At 42.6% G+C, this 27,425-nt stretch overlaps 3 protein-coding genes, 1 long non-coding RNA gene and 7 other non-coding genes across 12 annotated transcripts; all 11 read right to left on the bottom strand.

The window, feature by feature from the left end:
• Position 1: 1 nt before the first annotated feature.
• LOC119221885 (uncharacterized) lies at positions 2-3,738 on the bottom strand. Of its 2 annotated transcripts, XR_009955936.1 has the most exons (12): positions 3,672-3,738; positions 3,072-3,106; positions 2,819-2,875; positions 2,573-2,622; positions 2,341-2,389; positions 2,082-2,119; positions 1,857-1,904; positions 1,505-1,542; positions 1,135-1,187; positions 732-784; positions 258-331; positions 2-87 (listed from the first exon to the last, which is right to left on the bottom strand). It is a non-coding gene; the product is annotated as an uncharacterized LOC119221885 (long non-coding RNA). The 2 variants fall into 2 exon arrangements; XR_005120724.2 differs by lacking the exon at positions 3,672-3,738 and having other exon boundaries at positions 3,072-3,665.
• On the bottom strand, positions 150-221 carry LOC119223863 (small nucleolar RNA SNORD31). The gene has a single exon (XR_005121019.1). It is a non-coding gene; the product is annotated as a small nucleolar RNA SNORD31 (small nucleolar RNA).
• Positions 400-472, bottom strand: LOC119223858 (small nucleolar RNA SNORD31). Its single transcript, XR_005121015.2, has one exon. It is a non-coding gene; the product is annotated as a small nucleolar RNA SNORD31 (small nucleolar RNA).
• LOC119223859 (small nucleolar RNA SNORD31) lies at positions 902-974 on the bottom strand. The gene has a single exon (XR_005121016.2). It is a non-coding gene; the product is annotated as a small nucleolar RNA SNORD31 (small nucleolar RNA).
• Positions 1,673-1,799, bottom strand: LOC119223869 (small nucleolar RNA SNORD22). The gene has a single exon (XR_005121024.2). It is a non-coding gene; the product is annotated as a small nucleolar RNA SNORD22 (small nucleolar RNA).
• LOC119223852 (small nucleolar RNA SNORD30) lies at positions 1,969-2,037 on the bottom strand. Its single transcript, XR_005121009.1, has one exon. It is a non-coding gene; the product is annotated as a small nucleolar RNA SNORD30 (small nucleolar RNA).
• LOC119223844 (small nucleolar RNA SNORD29) lies at positions 2,223-2,286 on the bottom strand. The gene has a single exon (XR_005121001.2). It is a non-coding gene; the product is annotated as a small nucleolar RNA SNORD29 (small nucleolar RNA).
• Positions 3,739-4,551: 813 nt separating the features above from the next.
• Positions 4,552-8,383, bottom strand: sb:cb1058 (uncharacterized protein LOC394209 homolog). The gene is made up of 3 exons (XM_037480780.2): positions 8,159-8,383; positions 6,467-7,165; positions 4,552-5,506 (listed from the first exon to the last, which is right to left on the bottom strand). The coding sequence occupies exons 1-3, from the start codon at positions 8,243-8,245 to the stop codon at positions 5,351-5,353; spliced, it is 942 nt and encodes a 313-aa protein (XP_037336677.2). The 5' UTR covers positions 8,246-8,383; the 3' UTR covers positions 4,552-5,350.
• Positions 8,384-10,073: 1,690 nt separating this feature from the next.
• b3gat3 (beta-1,3-glucuronyltransferase 3 (glucuronosyltransferase I)) lies at positions 10,074-13,956 on the bottom strand. Its single transcript, XM_037480577.2, has 8 exons — positions 13,799-13,956; positions 13,355-13,462; positions 12,874-13,045; positions 12,570-12,753; positions 12,303-12,464; positions 12,099-12,185; positions 11,715-11,918; positions 10,074-11,528 (listed from the first exon to the last, which is right to left on the bottom strand). Exons 2-8 carry the CDS (start codon positions 13,446-13,448, stop codon positions 11,430-11,432), a joined length of 1,002 nt encoding a protein of 333 aa, XP_037336474.2. The 5' UTR covers positions 13,449-13,462; positions 13,799-13,956; the 3' UTR covers positions 10,074-11,429.
• A 360-nt stretch (positions 13,957-14,316) lies between these two features.
• Positions 14,317-23,451, bottom strand: naa40 (N-alpha-acetyltransferase 40, NatD catalytic subunit). The gene is made up of 8 exons (XM_037479532.2): positions 23,065-23,451; positions 21,304-21,399; positions 18,959-19,011; positions 18,681-18,776; positions 18,089-18,247; positions 17,910-17,993; positions 17,547-17,624; positions 14,317-17,293 (listed from the first exon to the last, which is right to left on the bottom strand). The coding sequence occupies exons 1-8, from the start codon at positions 23,068-23,070 to the stop codon at positions 17,146-17,148; spliced, it is 720 nt and encodes a 239-aa protein (XP_037335429.1). The 5' UTR covers positions 23,071-23,451; the 3' UTR covers positions 14,317-17,145.
• Positions 23,452-23,859: 408 nt separating this feature from the next.
• trnal-aag (transfer RNA leucine (anticodon AAG)) lies at positions 23,860-23,941 on the bottom strand. The gene has a single exon. It is a non-coding gene; the product is annotated as a tRNA-Leu (tRNA).
• Positions 23,942-27,425: the final 3,484 nt, after the last annotated feature.

Raw genomic sequence — 27,425 nt, forward strand, 5'->3', positions numbered from 1 at the left:
AGCCTGTGCAAGATATTTAATCTATAAGTTTCTGAAATAGTATTCTTGTAACAGCATCACAACAACAGGTCCACGATGTGCCCCAACCTGCAAAACACAGCCTTTTAGAAACAAGAAGTATGAACATAAACAAATCCTAAACTATAGTTTTGATCAGAGAGGTACCAATCAGTCATGAATCTTCAGACTGGGGCGGTAATAACTAACTCATCACTTCTGATGGAAAGACTTTTATTCATTAAGGTCTAATTGCTTACCTTCAACCCCAAAGCAGATCCTGCAACAATCGGCCCATTCCCAGCTTCACGATCCAGAGTACAAATCACCATTCCTGCAAAAAGAAAAAATATTTGAAACAATCCATTTTATGAAGGGCAGTGAAAAGAAGTCACACTTCTATATTGATCAGAGTGTACCAATCAGTCATGAATTATCAGACTGGGGCGGTAATAAGAAACTCATCATTTGAGACCTATACTACAACGTAGGCTTTAGTTTCTGGGAGGTGATCAGGGGTTCGTTTCTCAATCTCCCCTTGACATTCAACACTCAGGGTCACTTTACACATCTGCAATAGTTTTATTCCTTGACCTGAAGGCGGTCATCAGGGTAGGTGACTCGGGGTCAACAGGAGGGGAGGTTGACTGAAGAACGCAGTGGCCGTCAACACACTACTGAATGTCTACATCATGTCCACCATCCCAGAAACATCCGTATAAACTGTAATTTACCTGCTGCAGTGGGACGAGTCTGCTGGTCACCACACCAGAGGTCAGAACCAAACCTGTAAACGGGAAGACTGGTCAATACAGTTTGATTAATGCCAACTCCGATGGTTGGATAACCAGTTCACTGGTCTGTGTCTTGCACTCAACTAGTTTTAATCCTACATTATTAATTTGTTTGATCAGAGTGTACCAATCAGTCATGAATTATCAGACTGGGGCGGTAATAAGAAACTCATCACATCAAAAGGAACAGTGTGTAAAATCCGGTGTCCAAGGTTTGTGCTATGCTGCTGAACTCAGTTTTTTTATTAATAAATCTCCACACCCTTTGTGAAATGCTATAAAGTTGAATTTATCAGAAAATAGTAACACATTACTTGTGAATCTTAAAGGAACCATAACTTACAACTCATGGCAATCCGGATGACCTCAAACTTCGTTCAGCATAGAGGTTGACATCTAAAAAGAGTTTTATCAAAGTCACATTATTCAATATCAATGAGCTTTGTGCAGAGTACTTTTGTTAAGGAATGTTCAGCATTTTTTTTCAGTCAATTGATAGCAAGTAACAAACTATCCAACATCAGCGCCCATCAGGGAGCCGGAGATCACCTTACACCTGAAAGCTTGTTTCAGGGTTCTCAGTGTCTTACCGGGCCAACAGGGAGTCTGAGGGATAGTCTGATACATGGGAGGTGATTGGCTGACTGATCATCATGCACCGTCATCATGCACACTCTATAGCATTTTCCCTGGTGGTTGAGATTCAAACCTACCATGATTCAGATTGCTTTGCTTGTCAGGCAGCACGATCCTAAAGAGAAAAAAAAAGGTGGAATGGGGTCACTTTCACTGCAGCGTTAATTATGCAGCATCATTCAGATGCCCACATTTCACTAGCAGCACAGTCACAACTGGATTTGGTCACATGCATGTTTTAAGTTTCCATTCAGACTGTTGGCGACACCAACTTTCCTTCCCCTTATTGCCAAAGCAACACCAGTGGGTCCACCTTTACAGGTTCTGGCGTTGAACAGAGGCGTAAGACGTGTGTGGATGTCATCACAAAGGAAAACAGGAAACTCTAATGCTCATAACTCATTGAGGTAAAGACTGTAGATCACTCACCTGGACAAACTGTTAAGACGATGACATCATCTTTCAAAGTCAGTACACCTGCAACAGATGACAGTCAGATCCGAGCACAAAAAGACTTCCACTACGGTGGGTCGAAGTTTACCGATGTCAGTCATTTGTTTCTCAACAGTAGTTCAGACGAACGAGATTCCAAATATATCTCATCATTTTCAGCAAAAGGACATTTAAGGGAATTTGTCTTAAAATCGAACTCACCGTTTCCTAGACCACAATCATGGCGAGGAGTTAATAATCTGTATGAGAAATGATTAAGTTTAATGCAAAGAAATCTATCAAACCTTCATACGGTGACTTTATTAACTTATTGTTTGACGCGGTTCAGAAAACTACAGTGCAGTCGCTCAGAAGTTCATGTCGTTTCACGGTGTATCAAAGTGAGCTAGGGTTATCATCATTGAAACTGCATTACATTTGATTCCCACCCAAACCAGTGTGAAGGAATTAGTTAACTCACCATGATGTTCTTCATTGGCAGAGTTGAGTATGGAACAGTGCAGGACCACCTGAAGAGACATCTCAGTCAGCCATAAACCGAGGGATACATCAGAGTTTCACCATTTCCAAGGACTGATCAGATTACAACTTGGCATCACTATTATCAGGTATATGCTTGTCTTCTAGAATCATCAGTTGTGTCCCTTGGTGAATGTGACAGTTTATTTTATTTTAGTTTCAGTTAAGCTCACCTGCTGATGTCCTTCATTCTGGCTGCTCTTCTGCAATCACCCACGAACATCTGCAGGAGACGAGCGCAGGTTTAGGGGGTGGTCCATTGAATTTGGTTTGACCCTTCAATACATGAGATTCTCGGTGCTTCTCAGAATCTGGTAAAGTAAGTTTCTTCAAAGACTGATTCGGTAAGAGAGAATTCAAACAAATCATCACTGAAGCATCAATTAATTTAGGCTTTCAAAAAGGATTTCCATAATTACCTCATGTAAAGAGCTCGGGTTTAAGGAGGGGGATGATCGACCACGTTGTCTTTAAGACTGAGAATTCAAAAAAAAAAGTTCATTAGTGTTGAAATTACGTCACCTGGGCACTCTTGAGAACAAGTTGATGCTACTCAGAATTATATGTATTATCCTCAAAGAATATCGGTGAGAGAGTTCAACTAGAACACATCACTGTAGCACGACGTTGGTCACCATGCATCAAAAAGACAAGTGTCCAAAGAAAACTCACCTCGTAAAGAAGGTCTCTGAAGGTTTGCTCGCCATCTGTTGACCAGAGAAGACACCGACTTTTAGCATGGCGCGATGTTAGCTGGGAGGCTAACTCCCGAAAACACGTGGCCGCTCCGTCGGCACGAGGTGGCCGATACAGAGATGTTACAGTTGTAATAAAGTTATGCGGCTAACAAGTGTCTCGCATCAGAATAATTAAGTTACAGTCACAGTCATTCAGTACAGGTCTGTAATTATCATCATTGAGAGACACTGCTGGTAGCGCACAACGAGCCTGCAGGGGCCATAGCTTGCACACAAGTGTGTTAAAAAATGTGTTTAAACGTTAAATACTAAACTATATAAATTAAGCATGTTGCAGTTCATGTCCATGCAAATCCTCAGGTTAAATAAACACGTTTTAGTGCCGGATGGTTCCAGATTGTGATGAACGAGTGTAGTCAATAAAGCGCTGCGCAATGCCAGCTAGCCTCAAAAAAAAAGTAATTCATTAACGAGAAACACCAGTAACTGATGAGTTCGCCATATGCTTTAGTTTTCTTTCATAAAGAACAAGTTAGGCTGACTTAGCATTAAGCCACAATGTGCTCAGTCTTACCTCGGCCAGGAGCGAGAAGGAAGTGAACGATGGTACCGGTCCGCCGCTCTTTATGTCCCCCGGAGAAGACTCCTCCCACCCGGGGAGCTTTTACCGGGAAACCGCTCTCTGGCTTTTACACGAGTTTTGCATTGAACATAAAATACCCGAAACAAAGACAAAATGTGTTATTTTTTTGATAAACTGAAGGTCACTGTTTGGGGTTACGGCTGATGTTCAGAAGAAAAGCAGCGGTTTATTGTATTGCGTCATTTCCGTTAAGAAAAAGCACACTGGTTTACATCCACATGGTGACGGCAAAGACACTGAAAAAGCAACATTTTTTTCCTAATTCATCTATTTTATACCAAAACACACTGGAAAAAAAGCGGGAAGTTTATTTTTGATATTAACATTATTATGAATAGGGGGTATTTTTTTATTTTTATTATTATATTTATTTTTTGTGCTTTTTTTAATGCTATATTTATTTTTAAAACGCATGAACAAAACATACCTATATGTTTATAAGATCAACACAAATTATTATTTTATGAGTATTTTTCAACATTATGACCCTTATGTATGAATCTGTATTCATACATCTTCTATTATCATGGGCCAAATGCACAAAACCCACTAGGTTTTACCTGTAGTTTTAGATTTAACTTACATACTACAGTATATGTCAGTTAAAGTTAACCATCATTATCGTTTGCATTTCCAATGTTCCCTTTTTTCAAGCTACTTGGCATTATGGCCCATTTGCAGGGAAATGATGTCGTAATGCTGTTTTACATCTTATTCTTTCTAACTCATCCAAACAACCATGACAGACATGCAGAGAGATCCATTCATACTGCATTAAACCGACACCAGAGAATACAACCAGTACAATAAATTAAGTCTTTTTTATTCATAAAAGTGCTTCTTTGACTCTCTCATGACAGAATATGCTTTGATTAAGATGGAAAGGGATTTTTATTAAAAACATTTTTAGATAATCATTATATACAACCACAACTATTTTTCCGACGTATTTAATCTGGTTTGCAAGGGGTAGATAAGGTGGATGAAAGGTAATTACAGCAGGACTCTTAAAATAAATATTATATTTTCATTGTAACAATGTGGATTTTATTAATATATTAAATCACTTATTACCATAAGAAAATTCTAAAGAGATAGGTGTGTTGTTTCTACTCTTATTATTGATTAACTGTCACGCAGCAATAAATGGCACTGGTTTACGTACACAAATGTCTCCTCCACTAAACTCCACTAATCGGTCATTGCTCATGCAGTCAAACATTTCTGTTCTTTTTGGTTGCACATCAACTCCATTGAAGTTTCACAGCGCTAAACCAAAGATTATTTGCACTCTAAACTCTTGATAGTGGTACAAATTTAAGGAGCTAAGATTGTTAAGACTTAATCCGAAAGTGGACACATAGCAGCTGAACTCAGTCACACAAAGGACTTCACGGTAGAAGCAACAGTGAATCCCTGCAGTTTAAACTAAAGTGCGCCACAATGAGACAAGGCAGTAAAACGTCACAATGACATGCAATAATGATGAGTAATCACGACGGACCTCAGAATGAGGTTTTTTGAGGTCTAACGTGTGACTCGCATTCCTCATCGGAAAAAACAAATGCCAGAAAAGCGTGCGTTTTATTGTCCATAAAAGGTCGGAGGATCTACTGAAACTCAGCCAACACAGATTTGTGTTGCACTTTCTTCTTAAGCGATGGCGAAGAAGACGGCGGGGATGATGAGGTCACAGGTGTGAGCGTGACGCTGTAGAGGTTGGTGATGAAGGCCTCCCAGCCCCGACGGAAGGCTCGGTCCAAGGCCTGACGCGAGACGGGAGGGTAGAGGTTAGCGATCCGTAACACATGATCAGGAAAAGGTGGAAAACAACAGCTACATTATCACATGTTTATGTTTACAATCCTAGTTTGGTTTAGGGTTAGCATAGTCTCTTTCTCAGATGCATTTTATATTTCTGTATTTTTCCAATGTATTTCCAAAAAGTATCTTTCGAATAGGAAAATTCTGGGTCAGTATTAATTAGTAGTCTCACTATGATCTGAGAATATAGATCAGTGATCCAGTATCATAAGCAAAAAGCCAATAGAAAAAAACATCTATATTTTGGATGGGAACCACACAAGTTATTTCAGTAGTGGCTGTAGAACAAGGCTCTTCAACTTTGAACAAACAGGAATTTCATTTTCCTTTTTGCACAGCAGACAGCAGAGACTCTGAGGCTCGAGGGTGGAGCTGATTGGTTAACGGCAGTGGAATGCGCTTTATGATGTGGGCCTAGCAGGCGGGTAAACAGCGCTATACCACTGATCAAAGGGCACGATACGGGAAGCCCAGTAAAGGTCTCCGTGGTAGCTAAAAGTGACTGAGTGGAGGGGACATGGACGTGTACCCGGCGGCGGGTACGGCTTGACTCTTGACTCTTGGATAAACCTCGGTTGTGACGTGGAGGAAAAAGTCCCGTCAGAGGAAGTGACCTAATGAGTTGGTAACATGCCCCGGTGGCTGCTGTACCTTGACCCTGTTGGCAGTCTATCATTAGTCGATAGTTTCCATGGTGATTAATGGCCCAGTGTGCAGTATGTGGATGCTGAGGGAGAACTTTGCCCCCTCTGTTGCACTAACTCTGGGGACTTGTGGTTATGTAACACTGAGCGCTTAAAGTTCAACTCTGTAATGTGAAGCTGAAGATGGAATTTGTTGCGAAATGACAGAATAAAAACAAGAGAGAAACAACAGGAGGCTCCGTGTAGATTTTCTCTCACCTTGCGGTAATTCTTCACCGAGTTCCTCTTCACCACCTTCATTCCCTCCTCTTGTTCCCTCTTCATCCTCCTCTCCTCCTCTCCTTCCTCTTCTCGCCCCCTCTTCTTGTCTCGGATCAGCACCTGGTCATCAGCATCCCCCCGAATCGGGAAGTGAACAACCTCAGGCTCCTTCCCCCCGGCGGCCTTCTCCTCCTCTTCCTCCGTCTTCTTCACTTCCTCCATCTCATCTGGGATCATCCCCCTGGTGTCCCGCGGGGCGGGCGCGTCGGCTGGGCTCTCACCCTCCTCGCCTCTCCCCGCCCCCTGCTTCCTCCTGGAGCTCCTTCTCCACCTGCTGCTACGGCGGCTGGGTTTCCTCTGGAGGAGAGTCTCCCCGTCATCCTCCATCATCCCTTCATCGAGGTCAAACGCCCCGACCTCCTCCCTCTCGTCTGCCCTGGTGGGGTGCACCACACTCCCGTCCCGGCGGCTGTCCCCCGTCCTGTTGCACACCTCCTCTGCTTCCTCTCCCCTCACCTCCTCTCCTTGTCCGGCGGCCTCGGGCTCATCGAGGCGACCGTAGAAGCCACTGGATTTGTCGAGGAACTTTGGCGCCCGCACGGAGCTTCTCCCAGAGTTCTTGCCGATTGTCATCTTTTCACTTTCTCGTTTTTTTTTTTTTCTTCTTCCACTCTTTTTCTTCTTGTGCTTCAGCAGCTGTAAGACAGAAAGGAAGGTTGGGTGGAGGGGGGGGGCAAGAGGAATCAGCCATTGGCGTTGTTACATAACCCTCCCTCATGAAAGGAGACCCTAGATGGCAGATAGTGTCAGTGTCGTGGGTATGTGTGACCGTCTGCATGTTTTGTATCTGTGTAAAATGCCGCTGTGGATGCTCTGCAACCGAAGACAGGATAGAGTCTGTCCCCTTGTTTATGACACCAAATGACAGAAAGTACACTTTAATGTAGGTTTGCATTAGTAGTTCTTGTTGTGGACTTATCTGTGTGTGTGTGTGTGTCTGTGGAACTAACTGGTAACACTGTTTTCTTTATCTTTGACATCCAGGTGGGCTCAGACTTTGACACCAGGTTGACACCACTTTTCCAGCAGCCACTGGTTTAATGTTGACTGTCTCCAGTTCACGGGAATCTCCAAAAAAGGAGAAGGATCAAATTGGCGGACTTCGACACGTACCCGATAGATGTTGTCATACAGGTTACTTTCCATCTGCTGTCAGAGGCTCAGTACCTTCTGTCACATCACAGACTTTAAAAGGGAAAACCCCACAGAAAACATTGTAGTTTTTCAGAAAAATAGCACGCTTTTAATCTTTTACCGCTCGTTGTAAATTATTGCTTGGCCTTACATTCCTTTATTTCCCGAGAGAAATCCTTCCCTCTCTAATGTCAGAGAGCGGTACTAATCTGCTCTGTGCAGTGACCTTTGTAGGTATTGTGCACTAAGCGTCTACAGATATGTCAGAAATCCTTTCCCACCATAAAGGGTAAACTACATCTAAAATTGAATAACTCTATGTAAACATAGCAGTCAAAGAGGATCAATAATAATAATTAGTGTAACGGTCTGTTTATTGTCAGAGGAAACAAAAAAACTGTTAGTTATTTTCTTTACTCCACTTTACTTTATAGTATTCAATCTTGACAGATCTCCTCGAGTAACCTTTAGATGAGAAAAAGGTGGCAGTCTCACCTGATCTCTTGCCGTTGTCTCCTCTCTCCCCCTGTGTGTGTTTGTGTGTGTTTGGACCTCCTGAGTGTGTGACTGTATGAATGACATGGAGCTAGGAGCTAAGGAACCTCCCCTCACACACACACAGCGTCACACACACACACACACACACCCTGCCCGAACCTGCACTTCTGTCGTCAGTAAGGCAAATACACACATGCAAAAATGACACACACAGCAGAGCACTTTGCCTCTAAAGGACTCTTTGTCTCTCTTCCCCAGACTAGCTCTATTGAACGACACACAACTCCTCCATACACCTTAAAAAAAATCATTGAGTTGAAGATAAAGTTCTGAATTGTAGACAGAACTTGCGTATACCCCCCCCCCCCCTTCTCCCCACCCCACACACACAAGAAACTTCCCACCACCAGAAGCAAACATCCTACTCTGATACCAGAGGGTATCAATCATTAACCCTAGAGGTAGACCTGCAGAGCGCACAGATATTGAGTTCAATCCTTTTCAACTTTAAATCCAGCACCATCACTCAATAACACATGGGAATGTTGGCAGGTCATGTATAACACAATGTGATAATATATACTGTAACTGTACCTGGAGTCCACATGCGGGGGTTTCCACCAGTAGCGGTGTGAAGCATACGTTGATTTGCTTCTCTTTATGGGAAACTGATGGGATTCTCATAAATGGGGGCCAGAGAACATCTGCTTATGTATAATTACCGTTTCACTAAAAATCACTCAAACACATTTTGCTAAAAATGTACAACATTATAAAACTTTATTTGACAAATCACACTGATATTAACTAACTCCAGATATGTCCTCAATACCTGCCACATGAATCCATTCTTCTCGGTTTACATCCATATGAAACTAATCCTATAAAGCAGTTAGTACTTTTAATCAGACTGTGAAACTATTCACAGGTAATTTTATGGACTTTGGATGAATTGAATGGCTCTATTTTTATTAATAACCCATCATTAAGTGTTATGAGAAATGTATATTTATGGGACCTAAAACATTTGCTTTGGTTTCAGACGTGTGACCCAAGTTCAAAATGGATACCAATGGAACCAGAAAATTTGCCTTGAATGGAAAGTAGGTGCATAGAGATAAAATGAATTAGCTTTGGTCACTGAAAGTGGTGTTTGGATGGTAAACACCATGTCTGGGTGGGAACTGCTCAGCTATGTGTGTAGGTGTGTGTGAGTAATTATCTACATGGGTTTATTGCTTCAGTCAACGTGAGGACATGCTCACATTTTCTTTGTACTGGAAGTACACATCAACAAGTGTGTCTGTGAGTGAATCATCTCGCTATGCATCTATGACTTCAGCTTTTCTTTCTCCACTCCCAATTCACCCTCTTCTTCTGAACCCTGTGTGTGTGTGTGTGTGTTGAAGTGGACTCACGCCTACAGACCACTCCATATATGGGCCACAGGCGGCCAACTTGGCTGCACAGAGAGCCTGAAAGAACCTGAGCTCTGAGATCAGAGAATCCCCGCCCACCTGAGTAATCTTCACTGAGAGCATCAGAAGCTGAAAGCGGGTTGCCATGGTAACCTTCAAGCAGCATGTTGGGGTTTTGCCACTAAAATATAGGAATTACAGATGTTGGTAGGCACATTATGAGGCCCAGAAAAGCCACAGGTGCATGGTATGGCAGGTCGGTAAAGTATGACTCGTTTAAGGGTCACCTGACTCACCCAGAGAACAGAACTCTTTGTCAAGTCAGCTTTTCTTTCACTTGTCTGGGTCAGAAAACAATGTGAGAATCGTGCTGTATTAGGACTTCCTGCAAACATATTAGCACTTATAGAAAATATAAGACGTACCATTCCAGAGGAACATTTAAAAAAAAGGCATAAATGACTGATAAAAGAAGGGCAAAATACAAGGATAAATTAATTTCCATTATCTAGGTTTATTTTCAAGGACAAACATTATCATGTTGTTTAATGTCAAGCACAATATTACAGTGATAAATACATAATACACCAGTAGAGAATGACTTACAGGCACTAATTACACTCAAGCAGACACTAGCTGTTTTTACAGTATCATACAACAGTAGCTGTTATTATTCTTCTTTTCTTCTGAAATGTGCTATCAAGCGACTGCAAATACCAGGGATTCTCCTAGTAAGAATAATTCAAACAGATCATAAGCAGCGTGATTTGTATTTGTTTATTGCATAATTGAATGACGCGAGCTTCAGTAGTGTGGTTCCCTTATTTTGGCCGTCTAAATTGATTTGACAAGCCATTACGGTTTTAGAAAGCATCACTAAAAATATTTATATTTAACGGCTTTCTCGTAATGAAACTACAGAAAACCAGCCTTAGCGCTCCGAGCTGTCACACTGACGCTGCACTGGGTGTGGAACCATTGCGTTGTAATATTTGTTGTTGTCCGTGTTGCGGTGCAGTTTCGGTACATTGCACCACTTGCGTCCGGGACACAGATGTGTGAGAGCACAACAAACACAAGGCGACCACTATAAATCTTTGTTCTTCATTCGTTTGTGAGATTCGTAAGCCCATATGTTGTAGTGTATGTTTTGAATATTGTTTATTGAAATAAAATGCACCCTTGCTCCACAATAGTATTACATTGATAGCGAATGCACACATTTTGATTAGACGGGTTGTATAAAACGTATTATCATGCAATTACGGTGACCTTGTTTGGACATGTGACTCAAAACGCTTCGTTATGGATGATTACGGACACTTACCAGGCTCAGCCATGAAAAATATCGAAGGGCCACCAAGGAATGAGTTTCCGGATTTAAATTGAGCACAAGTAAACACGTGGAACCCTATGAATGATTCAACAATGGACTATGTTCTAAGGTACAGTGTTCCTCAAGCTGTAATGAATAACGTATCAGTGGTGTAACAGCAGGCCGATACTAACTGTAAAACTGGCGCCCCCGTCAGGCAAATGCCGGATGCTGGACTCACTAAAACCAAAGAAAACCTGCATACACACACTGGATACATACAACATACCCGTTGTAACACTCACTCAATATATACACACACACACACACACACACACACACACACACACACACACACACACACACACACACACACGTACATGAACAACCGGACACATTAAAGACCAGATCCATTCAAATGTAACCGTAAACAGATGTATCTGTTTTACCGTGTTTACAACATAAGAGTTACAAATGCAGCATTAGACGGCAAAGTACGCTTTAAAATGTGTGTTTGTATTTGTTTGTGTGTTCTTCAGACCTCAACTGCACGGTCTGAGCCGAGTCCCTGAGCCTGCACAGCCTCCTCCCTCTTCATCTTGGGTTTCTCGGTCCGTGTGTGCCACACCAGAACCTACAAAAACACACAGCGGACACAAAAATAAAACACAAAATGTTGCCTTCAAATAAAGTGCAATCATAGATTCATTTCTATTGTTGCTACATCTGAAATAATGAAGTATCTAAACTAGGATATGTGAAGACATCTCTATCACGCCGATACCAGTAAGACATCTTTAATTCAAGTTCACGCTCGTACTTTAGAGCAGTTGTCTGCTTTCGGCTCCAGTTCGTCCATGGTGACCAGTCCCTGTAGCAAGCTGCTCTCCAGGAAGCCCATTGGTGCATTTCCGTCGAAACAGGCCTCTTGATTGGCAAGGACCAGTTTGAGGGAGACAGCGAAGCCGGCCATGTCCATGGGGAAAGGACGACTGGGACGCCAGCCGGTATGAAAGCGAACCACCTGAGAAAAAATGAATAAATATAACCAAACCAAAAAAAAAAAAAACTACCTTGTATTTTCTTTGTGTAATTTGACCCAACTCTTTTCTTAAAGCAAGCAAAACACAGACTTAGCAGCATCTTACACTTGTTTTTTTTACAGTCCTACAGCTGTTCCACTGTAATATAAAAAAGCACATACCTTTCCTCCTTCGACCACGGGCCTCTCGTATTTCATCCCTCCAACCAGCCCCACCGGCCACACCGACACCCGCTGGGTGCTCCTCATCTGGGGCAAGACAAGGGCAGCGTGGCGTTTAAACCATTCATCCGTAGACCAGTGGACTTCAGTAACAAACTAAGCCCGTCCCTGTGGGTGATCATGACAATAAACTCCAACACCCACCTCCTCAAATATCTGCAGGCTGTATGTGTTGTCGTCGTCGGCGAAGTAAACGACTCCCTGCTGGTTGTCTCCTCCTGCCTGAGCCCTTCGGTCCTCTCTGAGCCACCGCAGACCCTCATTTCGCTGCTCAACTCCGCGAGGCTTCAGCCAGCTGGGGTCCCCCTGGAGCGGTGGCATTCAGACAAGAAGTCTAAACAAACGCTCTTTTCTCCATTCTTTAATGGGGACGCATTTGGTGTGCCAAACGGCGGCCACGTCTCTACCCACCTCCTGCAGTTTGCGGTCCTTGGCAGTGGGCATGTGTAGGTGCGTGTAGGTCAGGCCACTCTTCACCAGGAGGTCAGTTACCAGCGGCGTCTTGTGTGGCGAGTCTTCCACGACGATCCAGTGCAGCTGAGGGACGTTGAGGAAGGTCTGGGACAGACGAGTCAGCTCGGCCTTCTGTACCAGCCTGGAGAAAGGACAGGAGGAAATCAGAGCAACGGTGTGTTTGTGTGTGTGTGTGTGTGTGTAGGAGAAAAGAAGTAGGCCAAAGAGCAGGAAAGTAAGGAAACCAGCCTACACGGGCTACCTTGCATATGTTGGGGTGATGACGAAGATGGTGGGCTTAGCTGGCTGTTTCTGTGGTTGCTTCGTGGCCTCTGATTTCCTTATCTGCTCCTGAAAACGATGCAGCTCCCCCCGCAGCCGAGATATGGTACGGTCTTTAGGCATGTTGTGCTCTGTGCAGTCGCAGCGCTGACCTGCAAAGTGTTCAGGAGATATCAGACAAGAACTTCAAAGTATAAAAGCTAAACCTCTTCACCAACCTTAATATCAGGTATATTGAGATCTACAATGTACTGGCAGGTCTTTAAGAAGGAAATTAATATTTCCGAGGAAGTAAGCATTGCTGGTTACAGCTTAAGAAATAGTACTTATTTAATAATATAACATTTCCACTTACATACTCCAACAAAAGGAAAAATTAAATGAGCCATCTTTAAAGGAATGTGTAAAACTTTAAATGTCAGCTGTGAAAAATGGCCATTGTGATTGTGGTGATCACTCACCGAGCTGCATTAGTGCATAGACGAGGCCCATGAGGGAGACCATGAAGTAGAGCACGAACACGGTCTTCAGCTTCAGCTTCATCCTCGTTGCCATGGTACCCCGACCAGCTGAAACGATGACCAGACGATACACGATAAACGACTGGTATGCTTTTTTCATCCCCCCAGGCTGTGTTGACTTTGACTAAAATTGGCCACAACTCACACATTTAGCTAACTAGCTATGAGGGATAGCATTTATATTTATCTATTTTAGCCCTACTTCACTGGAGGCTCACTGTAAAAACACTGAAGCTGAGAATGTGTTCGTGTACGTTGTTCCTGAGAAGGTCGGCTGGTGCTCATGTTTGGATGATAAATCAGTGTTAGCTAACCTTAAGCTGTGTTAGCTTCATTGCTCGTTTTAACAGAACACAGCTCATAGTATCATCATCATTCACTCACCACAGGCGGGAAATCGTAGAAGACCGACGCGGTGCGGCTGATTGACGAGCTGGACGGCTCATGTCATTTTTGACCAAAGTGAGCAAAGGCACCTCAATGCATCGCAACGTCCATTCATTGGCCCCAGCCATGTACCAACAACTTCCGGTTTCAGTGCAACGCCGTAAGGAGCCCCCCCCCCCAACAACGTGTACAATCACGTAATTCAAACAGTTCCACGCGCACAATTGTCAGTTTAATAAGAGAGAACTTCTATAATATTCACACCTTAAAAAGCAGTTAGTAAATACCATTGTATGAAGCCTGAAAAGTGAGTTATTATCTAATATTTGTTTTATTTTGTTGTGCATGATATAAAATGAAAACTTAGGGTAAATCCAAAATATTCTTTGCCATGGTAGAATTAGGATTCAAGCATTTATAACTAGATATCAATAATCCCATTCCAAACAGAGATGTTCTCTATACATACTTAAAGTTTAGTACCTTGGAAAGAAAAAGATGACAAAAGGCATCTCTTGAAAAGTCAAAACAACTTTCCTTTATTTGTAACATACAAATAAAACACTGACAAGGCAGAATGACTTAGATTTCCCTTTCATTGTCGTTTGTGAACGGGACTATAACACTCACTCTCAAACATGGAGTTTTACTTTCAACAACACGTTTAATAATAAGTGTTTTACCTGTAAAAGGCCAAGAAATGAAGATGGATCCACAACAGCTTATATATATTTACACACATACACAGAGAAAAGACCAAGAGGATGTTCAGTGATTTTGTGACTGTATGTGACCATGTTGCAAAATAAAAAGTACTCACTGACTTAAGATAAACTAGTTAAGTTTAGGCTCATTTTTAAACTTAGGATATTTTCACAAACTGATTTTTACTTTTAGTAAACTTTTTTTTTTTTTAAAGACAGCCAACCAATCGGGATTGAATGTAACAATTTAGCACTGATGTAGAGGCAGTTCCAACTTTGTGTCATTATCTCCTTCATGCAACTTCACATTTCCAAGGCATAGAGGAGCTTTTACTTTCACTAACATATCTTCAAAATACTACGGCGTAAGACACAAAACAACTGACTCTAGGTCAGCGCTGTGGACAATCTAATCTGGCAAAACACGGCTGTTAAATTAAACAGATGAGGTTTGATGTTTGATTAACCTGAGAGAGAGAGTCTGTTGATTAACTGCCACTACGTACAACATCTCCTTTGTTATTGTAGCTTATGCAGTACAAAAAAGACTTGCTGTACTTATCAGATGGTAGTCTACTACTAAAACAAGATTTTGTTTAATGGTTTTTGATCAAACAAGCATGAGACACCAATGTGCGATCTTGAGGTGTTGAATAATTGAGTCTCTACCCAGTTTAGAAGCGACCCAATACTTCACCCCAGCATCTGGACTTTGTCATCCAAAAGGTTATCCGTTTTTTTGGTAATACAGAAAATGGACATTAACATCAGTTAACATTCAGTATCCAGGTCTAAGAAAGTGTTTTCTATTTCACATTGTAGTCTGCCCTGCTTCACATACTTTGACCAGGCATGAATCTATGAGAAATCTCAAGCTGAGCCTTGATATGACCGTTTAAAAAAAAAAAAAAAAAAAGAAACATTTAAAAACAAAACTAAAGCCCTTTCCAGCCCAACTGCAGTCCTGGAATGAAAGGGGTTCACCCATACGTCTGTAAACAGACACGAAATAAACCAGATCGACAGCAATGTGGCATTTTAAATTCAAAGTATTCTGGACCAGCTCTAAGTGAAGGGGCGTCGCATGTATGCAACAAATCTTTTACTGCGGAATTTGTGCCGCCGGCACTTTCGGGATCCGCAAATCAGCATCCAATCCGCCGTCCCCTAATTCTGACAAGCAGTGAATTATGCAGAATTTGTTCAAACATGATTTGGACTTTGCAGCGTTTGCTAAAACGCTAAAATTTGCCTGATGAAAGCGGGTTGGCAAACCGGTGCGAATTGGGAGGAGAGGAATAGCGATCAGTAAAAACACTTTCAGTGCTTTGCAAACACTCCTCCCAGCTATTCAATCCGGGTCTCCTCCTCGGGGGTTTTCTGCAGCCTCGGCTTCAGACAGCCAACGTGACGCGGTGACTTCAACCCATCCTCATCTATGTTAAATCAATATGATTTGCTCATGTTAACAAACTACATAAGAGAAGAGGTTTTAGTTTTTTTTTTCCTTCTTCCCCAAACACAACTTAAAATGGTAGCCTCAACATCAACTTGTTTATCATTTGTACCTCTAGGAAATGAAAAGCAAACAAAGAGGCAAGCAGGAGTGGGGCGATTGTACTCTAGGACATGGAGGCAGAAAGCAACCAACTGGGAGGATGCAACTTCACATATGTAGATGATGGGATTGTGGCATGCCCAATCTGTGAGAGGAGGTGGAAAGGAGATGGAGGGGAAAAAAAGGGTGTAAACCTGCAAAAGCAAGGGCCGTACTGGGATTTTGTTCTGGTTGGTTGCTGAAGAACACAATCTAGAGAAGGGAATATTAAAAATAAAAACAGAGGAGAGGCCTGCTAGATTTAGGCTAATAGAGGACTGTGGTATAAAGGGGGCCCATGTGGAGTTGCTGCTAGTGGTACTTTGTCACAAAACCACTTACAAGCCATATTTAGATACAACAGGTGGTATCACTGTACTGCAGTGTTTCTCAGACTGTTTTCCTGGGACCCAATTGGGAATACTTTAAGCCTAATCCAGGATCAGTGAAACGAGCCTCGTCGTCTCGGTGTGAAGGCCCAAGGAAATCCGGGGCAGTACAAGAGAAACTGACTAAATCTACTTATGTTTATTTAGAAAAATGGACTGTGACACCTTAACTTGAGGTAGTAAGTTTCTATAATACAGCCTTAGGCCGGGTCCCAAGCCGTTGTTTAAGAAGCGCTGCAGAATGATTAAATACAGTGTGGCACCTTGAGAGATGAGGTGCATTGCCGTGGTGGAGAATGCCAGCAATGCTCGGCGGGGAACTACTAATTGTAATCATTAGCCGGGATAAGAGAATGAGGAAGGATGGCTTGGAGGTTAAACCAATAAAAAGGAAGAAAGAATGAACAGGAGCTATGTGTGAAAGCTCACACTGCGCGCACGCACACACACACACACACACAAAAATAACCCACATAAATCTCAATCCATAATGCAACACAAATATCTGTAGCCAGGCATTCCGCCGTGGGGTTTCACTTTTAACGGCAAACTCAAAACGCTTGCGGAGTTGCAGGCAGCTCAAGCTTTCACACACAGCCATGAAAGTTGCTGGCTTTTAACCAAATCACAAAAGGAGGTGGAACCCGAGGCGGATCAGTGGCAGCAGCCCCCGCAGTGCCCACCCCCGTGGGTGTGTCCCGCTGAGGCCTCGCCGTGTTTGGTCCGCCGGCTGAGGATCTCATAAGAGCAGTCGTCGCCACAGCAACCGGACATACTTGGCGAAGTCTCATCGATCTCAAACCTAATAGAGTGAAAGAGCGAGAGGGAGAAAAAGGGGTTACTTGAGAGTGAAGGGGGTCGACGATCTCTGTGTGAAGGCACTGATGCTTGTTTTGCAATCCTAACTTCAACCAGAGCAAAACTCACTCAGTACGTACTGATGCAAAATCCTTAAAAATAGTGAAATGGGCCCCTCAGAGGATTTTTCCAGACATTACTAAAAATGCAGGTCTTTCCTTTAGTGCTAAAATAAAAAAACTTTACGGTATACTCACTGTAAAGCTTCTCTGAAGAACTGGTATGCCCCGTGGTTGTGTTTGAAAACTGTCAACATCACCTTCTTCATCTGCGTACTGGACAGAAAGAAAGAAAACACCTTAGTTTCACATGACTGGGGGATGTGATGGGCATACTAACCTTAACTGTGCCCAGGAGACTTTCCCTGGAAACAAAATTAAGTTGAGTGCATTCAGTGTTTCCCCACTCTAAATAAATATTAAGTATCCTTAAAGACCCAACAGGTTAACATACATTTCCCTCCTCAGGAAAATACAACTGTTTTACAGCTATTAGCACAGAATAAAATAATTCATCCAGAGTCACATGACGATCACCACGACGACAGCAGTTTATCTTACCTGTTAGCAATGAGCTGTAGAATCTGGATGAGGAACTTTCCGAGTCCTTTCCTCCTCACTCTGCTCTCTAACTGTACCTCATAGCTATAAAGTCAACACAGTCAGCACATTGTTTAAAAATGTTTTTTTAAAGTTTATCATATCAACAAGGGTAAACACATACTGGGACTCAAACTTACCAATATAAAACCTCCTCCCCACACTCCACATCAAATCGGAAGTGAGAGAAGGCCACAGGGGCGGAGTCGCCGTCGCGGGCCAGTAGGTACCACGCCCTCTCGTCATTCATTTCCTCCCTCTTTTCCCTCTCCTTCCACCCCCACTCGCTCTGCTCATACCTGCAGCAAGGAAGAAAACGGGTCACTTCAAACCTGGCACGCTAATTTTATCCTTTCATTCCTCAGTCATTTTCTTTTTTCTACCTTTTTCTAAATGGTAACTAATTCAGTTTTTGGCTGACAGGATGCCATCGGCTTAATTAAATGCAATTAAAATTTTGGCTCAGTAGGACGTTAAATGATTGTAATTTCTCTGCCTCTCTGAAATGAGTCTACATTCCCTCTGCTCACCTTTCCACTGGCACCAGAGTGAGGACGATTACATTCATACTAATTTCTAGGTTTGATGTCACTCTCCAAACCTCTTGAACACAAAAAACATCTGGCCTGTCTGCACTTCTTCCATCTATTTTCAGCAGGATGGTCATCCCTGTTATATATGGGTCACTTTGTGGCCAAACTACACCGTGAAGCACAAGATAAGACGTCTTACAGTGCTTGCATGTTGGCTCTGGTGAGTTCGAACGCCCACTCCACAGACAGCGGGTTGAGGGAGGTCACTCTCTTACACTCTATCTGCAAGTTCAGCCTAGATGGAAGGACAAGTAGACATGGGGGGGGTTATTACATTAAGTGTGAGTCTGTGCTGAAGTAGAGCGAGATAAAGACAAATAGAAGAACAGAGAAAGTTGCCAACGACAGAGGAACCGTAATAAAACAAGTGTTTATTCCATGAAATACTCAATAGGTCCTTTGTAAAGCATTGCGTACCCATTTCTGTCGTACTTTTTGAAGGCTGGGAAGGCAGCCAGTGGGTCGTCAAGCTGTGATGAGAAGAGGCAAAATTAGCTGAAACACTGAACAGAACAGTGTTTCAAAAACATTCAAGTGTTTCAGTTTAAAGGAGACCTGTTTTTAACTTCTAAAACTAATAATTATTAGCCATATGTTTTTGTATTAAATACTTGTGACTAGGGCTGCAACAACGAATCGATGAAATCGATTAAAATCGATTATTAAAAGCGTTGGCAACGAATTTCATTATCGATTCGTTGTGTCGCGCGACTATTATCTTTGAGTATTAAAAGAAAGTTGCGCGCGCCGCGCAGAGCTGAGAAAAAAAAAAGTTGAGCGCTCGCGCAGCAGAACAGAAGAAAAAAAGCTCCGCTCAGCAGAGCGTTGCTAAGAAAAATAAATAAAGAGCAGAGCTGAGGTAGAGGAAAGACCATCGGAGAGACCCGTAATACTGTTCTGAAACATGCGGAGGCAGAGAAACCAATGCGACCTAAATCCTCCCAGGTATTTCACACTGCAATGGGGGGTGCGGGTCCTAGCGGGCTGAAACAGCGCGCCCAGTGACGGGTGGTGCAGCAATATTGATGTCCGGGTGGAAATCAGGAGAAAGGTCGGTCCGGGATATTTTCGGGAGGGGCATTGAAATTCGGGAGGGTTGACATGTCTCATTGTAAGATATGCAAAAGCGACATGGCCTGGCACGGGAGCACCACGGCGATGATTCATGATGTTGTGCCTAATATATTTAATTTGGCAGCTGTAAAGTATACATCATGCGATGTGTGTATGTTTTTTGTGTTAGTCCATTTTATTTGCTTACTTAGGGATGTTCAAGGAGCAATCTGTTAGTGAAAAACATATTTAGAAAGTGCACAGTCAGTTCTATTTTTCAATAAAGGGTTGGATATTAATGTTTTTACATTTTTTATCCGATTCATCGAACAAATAATCGACAGATGAATCGATTATTAAAATAATCGTTAGTTGCAGCTCTACTTGTGACCTAAGTGCCTTTGGGTCTGTTGGATGGCCGAATCAAGATATTTCAGGACGTCACCATGTAGCTAGGACAAAATGATTATTATTGTTGTTTTTAAATCCACCTCCCCCCAAGGACTGAAAAAGAGACTTTAATCACAGCATCCCTCAGAGCCTAAAGAGCCCAAACGGGGCCCACAGACAGGCCAATTACAGGGCTTCTAGTGTTATAGGCTCCATTATTCACTAATAATAAGTGCCCAAAGTCATCTATTCCTTGGACCGGAGAGACTAATAAATACCAGATTAAGAAAACACCTTCATTGACAGATTAGGAAAAATATGAGTCCCTGTCACAGACGTGTGACCGATGCCGTATTATTCGCGGAAACCCTTACTTTTGAACAAGCCATTTGATCTTTCAAATGATGAACGGTTACGCCATTGAATTCAAACTGAAGCTCTTGTTTAGGGGCCCTGCTACCCTGGGCCTGTTCAGTAATCTAGGCAGACCTCTTCTCCAATTAAAAATGCCCAAAGAGAAACTAGCTAAATCTACCAGAAAATGTTTCCCAAGCAGTGAATACAACATTTGTTCCCTTGAAAGTATGATCAGAGTATTGATTCATCGCTGTTGGCCAGAGAACAAACAAGCATAAAAGTTACTTTTGGATAATGTCTTGCATTCCATCTCAGTTGGCACATCAACAGTGGAAAGAGGCGGGCGAGAGAGGCACATAAAAGTATTAAATGCAGGCGGGCCTGTTGAGGACGTTGCTGCGACTCAGCTCGAGGCTCTGAGCTTTGACCTCGAGGCGACTGCTAAGCTACAGTAGCTTTCAGCTGTGTCTTCTACATGGCTTGAATTTAATAATGCTGATTAATTATGCATAGAGAAACATATGGCACTGCATTTGACTTTTCCTGTTGGGGGTGGGGGGGGGGGGGGGGGTATCAATTACATATTAATTCAGAGTAAGAATAAGAAGGGCATCCACATGTTTTGGTATCATTACATTGACAAAAATGTTATGCCTATTACTTCCAGTTAACTAATTGGACAAATAACAGCTCACAGGGAATTTTAGTTTTCTTGCAACCTAAAGCAAAGCCTGAATAAGGACGTAAAAGGGCCAAGCGATGGATGATTTTGTACGAAGCACTTAGCTGAAAGAGTTCATTTATTTTTAACATGAACGCAATGCCATTATCAACTGTCAGGAGTTACACAAATGCAAATGATGCACTTTGCAGTTAACAACAGCAAACCATCTCGTCAAAGATTTCCTTATAAGTCCTCCATGAGGCCCCGTCTCGTTAATCTGCAACTCAAAGACAATAACCTTGTTGGCTGCTTCAACCTTGGCACAGACGGCATCCATGGCTGCCCTCTCTTCCTGGCGCCGGGCCTTCTTCTCCTTTGCTCGGTTGGACTTTCTCTGGACACAGGAAACAAGAAAAGGGGTAAATGGGGGGGATGTGTTGTGGTGGTGCCGAGCATACAGGAGAGAAGCAGGGATAAAAGGTGAGATGGCAAGGGAAAAAAATGGAAGAAAGGAGAGTGATGAGGAGAGGTGCAAGATGCTAAAAAGGAAAATTATATAGGACATATGTCAAAAAACGTATTCAACCACTTTCTGATCGGGCGTATAATTCACTGACACAAATATTCATATCTGTTTAATAATCATTTGAAACTTTTGTTTGAGAATGCCCGATTTAGAGAAAAAATGCATTAACATAAAAAAATGTATAAGCCAGAAAAAAATGATGGACAGCCATGCAGAATAAACATTCAGATGAGAAATAGCAAGATTATAGTAGCAAGTTGAGAGATATGTTAAGATGTATTGGTCTGGGCGTAGGAATATGGAAGATCAGCAATGGTGCAACCATAACTCACACACATTATTACTGACTTCCTTAAATGCCAATCATCAGCCTCTTGGCCCCTGAAATGCAGACTGAACGATAACAGTCACTCACAGCAGAAGCAGCATGAAACTTTCAATGGGTTTTGGAGTCACACGAAAAGGTGTCTGAAGACATTACCATGGACTCTGTAAATAGTAATTGCGATTTTTGATACATTAATAGATCGATCCATTTTGGGAAAGCATCCTCTTTTTGCATTACTGAACTTACAGCTGAATATTTCGTCTAACAACCCGCTATCGACACTGGGAAGCCCCCGTTTTTTTTAAACACATCATCGAGTTGTCGCAGACGTGGTGCGTCGATGCTTCTGGACCAAACAAAGGGAAGTGATGGAACAAAACAAGTTGGAATTAGTTCATTAACGTTAGATCCAAACCCACAATTATGGGTAGGAATGCATTGCATTGCCAACTATCGCTCAGAGCATTAACTCTCTACCAAGAACCGAGGGGCTGCAGACTGAGCTCCGACAGTGGGAACACGTGGATCGGTTTACCGGGAAGGAAAGTGGAGAATAAACCCCCCCAAGTCTGCTGAAAGGAGACTGCCGTTAGATCACGTTATGGAAACTAAACTCAGCTGTAAAGCACGAGAGCAGGCCTGAGTGCTGCAAAGAAGTACACAATTCCCCACCAAACAAGTCTGAAATGTATTACTATTATTGTTATTATTAAGAGGCTGAGGCGCGACAGTTCTGGCTTGTTTGTTTAAAAAAAAAATCAATAATACATACGTACACACACACACGAGTGATTCGCAGTAACCACTAGCGAAGCACGCGTCATTAGTGTGGCATTCCTAAGTGGCTAACACAGCTAGCAGGCTAACAATGGCACAGCACACCTCGGGAGAAGTTAACTGTGCATAACGGCAGTGATTGTGCCGAATATGTAGAACTATGGGTGCGCTTGAGCTAACATTGCGATGCTAACTAAGCTAACGGTTGTCTGCAGCTAGCTGACGTTAACGGCAGCCCAACATGCCCGGTGCCCACCAACACCTTCGACTGCAAACATCCACCATGGTCTCTCTCTCCCTCTCTCTTCCGTTCCCCCCTTCTTCTTCTTCTTCATTCCCCTCACCATCATGCGTTACGAGTTCAAAACATCCACCTTCCGTCGTATCACCTCGCATCGGGACGTTAAGCGAAACACATATAAACTCACCCCCATTTTGCAGCTGTGCCTCGTCGATCCCCCGGTGAGAGAAACGCACCTATTGTCCCCGTGCGTTACTGTTATGGAGTTATTAGTATCGTCACCACGGGCAGAGACAAGAGGCCAGACTAATATGACAATGATAGATAGTGTGCTAACGAGGCTAGCTGGCTATAGCACCGACTGATGGCTCGGGCAAATCCAGCAGTTAAGCGCAAATTTGGTTAAAACATAAAGGAAATGTTGGCTGTTTTTTCTCTTTCAATCGGATTGGCGCCAAGAGTGCGAGGCTGAATTGATCTCAGGTCCCTTCCCTGCCCCTTTCTTTCCTCTCGTCTCCTCTCCGACGCGTCCAACTGTGCTACGTTCATGGGCTCTTCAATAGGTCCGACTTCTGAGTGTTCGGAGAGTCGACAGCGGACCCTATGGAACACTTGAAATAATGTTGTTAATGATGAAATTCACACTTTTATGTTATGGTTAGCATGGGTTTCATAAATGTTGCCTTAAACCGGTGGTTCAAGATAATGTATGTATTTTTATATCTGAAATTAGTTATATTACAAAGTGAAAGTTCCTTCTATTAAAAGTCTTGGATTCAAAATGTTACTTAGTCTAATAATTTAGGCTGTTTATTAACGTCCATTGATGTGGATAATTTACTGTACGGACATTACCTATTTTTGGGAGTTAAGAATCAACTACCACCATCATCACTGTTCAGTGCAACTTTAAATCCAGCAAATCAGTCACGCTATTTGACTCTACATACTGTATTATATGTGTAGGACATGAGAAAAATGCTGGCAGCGGTGGGATTTGAACCCACGCCTCCTGAGAGACTGGAGCCTTAATCCAGCGCCTTAGACCGCTCGGCCACGCTACCACGTGCACTGATCCCTACATGGTGTTTATCAATTTTCCCACAGATCCTGAAAGCAGCATGGCTTTAGCGCGAATATGGTTTCCCTGTTTAGAAAGTGACGACAGGCGGGTGGACGAGTCGAGATGCACATCGTGCTGCAAGTGGTTGAAGCGCATTTATACTTCTAACAGCAATTAAAGGAGTTCAGTTAAAGTATTATATATTGACACAGAATATATTGACTACAGAAAAGCTCCAAGTGATGCTGAAATATATAATCTAATGATCTATATAATCAACCTCAATTTCTTTTAGATATTATGCTTTCTTATAGCAAAACCAGTATATACAGAATTGAACAAGGGCATTTAGATGTTTGGATATATATATATATATATATATATATATATATATATATATATATATTTTTTTTTATTGTATATATTTATTGTATAGTCACAAGTTTATTTGTGTATTCTCGCTATTGACCTTGACCTACAGTACAATTTGCATGTACTGTGTTGCATAGATGCCCAATTCCTGACATCCCTGATTCTCTGTAACCTTTTATGTATATAATAACATTTTATAAAATACGAAAAAAAGCAAAGTCAATTTAATATCCAAATGAATATTTAAAAAGTATGTGGGTTGGAGAGTCTGCTTCATTGATGTCTGAATAAAGTTACATTAATCAATGAACTAAATAAACCCAATTATCTTGTAATCAGAGGAACATAGGAAGGTTTGTCTCATTGGCCACTAGGTGGTAACGTGGAATCAAAATTCACTCAATTCACGTGGGAGCAGCCCTTTACGTCTTCCAAACATAGCTCCAGGCAACTTAAACAGAAGCAGGCCTAGTTTCAGGGTAGAAAGCGCTTTATTAAAACCTTTGCAGCCTCTGCTTCCTCTTTGAAGGCACTTTTCCCCTTGAGGCCAACTCATATAAACAAACTCCAATTGTCTGGTGAAACATAAAAACACACTTTGGTATCTACTAAAAGCTTAATTTGTCAGAAAGCAACTGCAAAAATGTAAAAAAATTATTAAGTCAAACTATCGGTCCCCTAAGAGAACATGCAGGAACATGACAGAGTGATTCAATTCAGTCAACTTCAGCCTAAACTGGGAGCTGGGAGCATAAACGCTGTTGACTCTGAAGGAACGTTAGCATCCTGTTGTAATGTGTCTGAAGGATGTTGATAACATCACAACCACCACATCTTTACCATACACACGTTCCTATGCTGCTACGTACACATGATATCTGCTCTGGAGTGGCATTTTGAAAATGTTTCCTTGATGTGGCGAACAAATTGTCAAGAACCCGAAAAGATATCCAAATCCTCAACAAAAAAAAGTAGATAATTCCCCCCAAAATTAAAATAGTTACAGATTAGGATGGTTTAAAAATATTTCTGATCATTTTAGAACCAGTTATTGTTTATCTTATGCCTAACCTGGATGTTCTCTTTTCTTCAAGAAAGATTATGCTTATTTGTTTTAAATCACTTTTGCACTTCTAGATTCTTTTTTTAATAAATATTGTGAATGGTCTTTTGTCTAACAAAATAATTATTTCTTCATGATAGCCAATATGTGTCACACTCGGGCTGGGGCAGGATGCAGTGAGGACTCAGGCGCAGAGTTTTTCAATCAAAAGTGCTCTTTATTGTAGACAAACCTAGACGTGCTCCAACGACGAGGGACATATAGACAATGACGCGACAAAGGACAACAGGCACACAGGGCTTAAATACACAAGGGAGGTGCAGGTGATTGGACACAGGTGGAGACAATCACGCAATCACAAGACAAGGCAGGAAGTGAAGTTAACCCAGGACCACAAGAGACATGAAACTTCAAACTAAAACAGGAAGCGAGGCCAAACCGTGACAATATGTTTCATGAAATGGGGCATTATTATGGTGTAACAATTTACCTCTATTGTCACATCTTTATGCACCCCTAATCCAAGCCCAGTTGGGACATAAAAGTATTATTTCAAAAGTGTTGGATTTGACTGTAATTAGGTTCGAAAGCAAACAAAAAGCAAAGGATTCATTTATTACTACACAATGGTGTTTGTTGAGCCCAAACTAAATGGTTAAATAAACCCCATGATCTATGACTGAGGCTTGGTAGTGAGATGCTCTTGCAAGACCCACTTTTTCATAATGCAAATAAAGGCCTTGTATGGGGGCTTCTTTCTCCCTCTCTCTCACACAGACACGCACACACAGACATCAGCCCCCCCCCCCCCCCCCCCCCAGCACGCAGATGGTCCAGTCTTTAAACCCCGCCTACAGCCTTTTGTCTTCGGGGAGTCTGCCTCTCTAAAACTATTTATTTCATGCGCCAGTAGGGGGCGCGAGGAGGCTCCGAGAGTCCGCACAGAGCCCCCTGCGGCTCGGTCATACAGTCATGACACACACTCAACTCATTCTGCACGTATTTGAGAGTTTCTCTACATGCTCTACCTGGGTGTGTGTTTGCTCGGAAGACCGTATAATAACATTCAAAGCCACCCCCCAACACACACACACACCTCCAGTCACACATACACACACGTACACAAACGCACGCACACACACACATATGCCAGTTTAGATCCCTCTCTTCCCTTCAGCCAGGCTGTGTGTGGTATTCTCTCCCAGACCAAAGATAGACGGAGAGACATGAGGATGGGAAAGAGAGACAAGCGATAGGAAGGGGAGGAGGATGACAGAGGGAATCAACAGATGCGGTGTGGAAGGGGATGGTGGATGAGGATGAGGCCTCTCTCCACACAGCGAGCCCCGCAGCACAGAATTAGAGCACATAGACTGGGCATCCATCCTGCATGTTTACTCGATTGAGAAGAGATGGTTGCACAGTGGTATCTCTCTCTAGCGGTACCAACAGATGCAGTCATTTGAAGTGATTTAAAGGCTGGATTATCATGCAGTTTTCAGGCATAAATTATTTTTTTACACTGTGAATTTTCCGTAAATGTCACCCTCTTATTAAAACAATATAGGACTAAACACCTCATAAGCTAACTGGCAGACTCCACATAGTGGGCCACGAGACACATTATTGCAGAGCGAGAGCAGCTCCAACCGACACCTCCAAACATCAGCATGCCACAAACTGAATGGGTAGAGAGCATCGATGTTTTCAGGCCCTACACACGGCTACACGGGCTACAGAAGCACATTCCCATCCAGTGATGCATTATCTTTACGTTCTACGTCATTTCGGTTTATTCGCGTCCTCTGATCTACATACGTCATAACAGGTTGACTCAGCTGGATGCGTCATGGTGGGCGACATCGGCGATGATTCATTAGCAATCGGGGGCACAGAAATCACACAATAACGGAAAGGGGCCTCATTCACTGTGCGTGTTGTGTGTTTGGACACACGTGATGGTCCACTGGGACAGCAGTTACTCCACGAACACTGCAGGACAAGTTGGTTCTATCACTTCCGGTTCTAGATCATCAATCTCCCGACATAA

This window comes from Pungitius pungitius, chromosome 1, assembly GCF_949316345.1.
Source record: "Pungitius pungitius chromosome 1, fPunPun2.1, whole genome shotgun sequence".
Classification (NCBI taxonomy): Eukaryota; Metazoa; Chordata; class Actinopteri; order Perciformes; family Gasterosteidae; genus Pungitius; species Pungitius pungitius.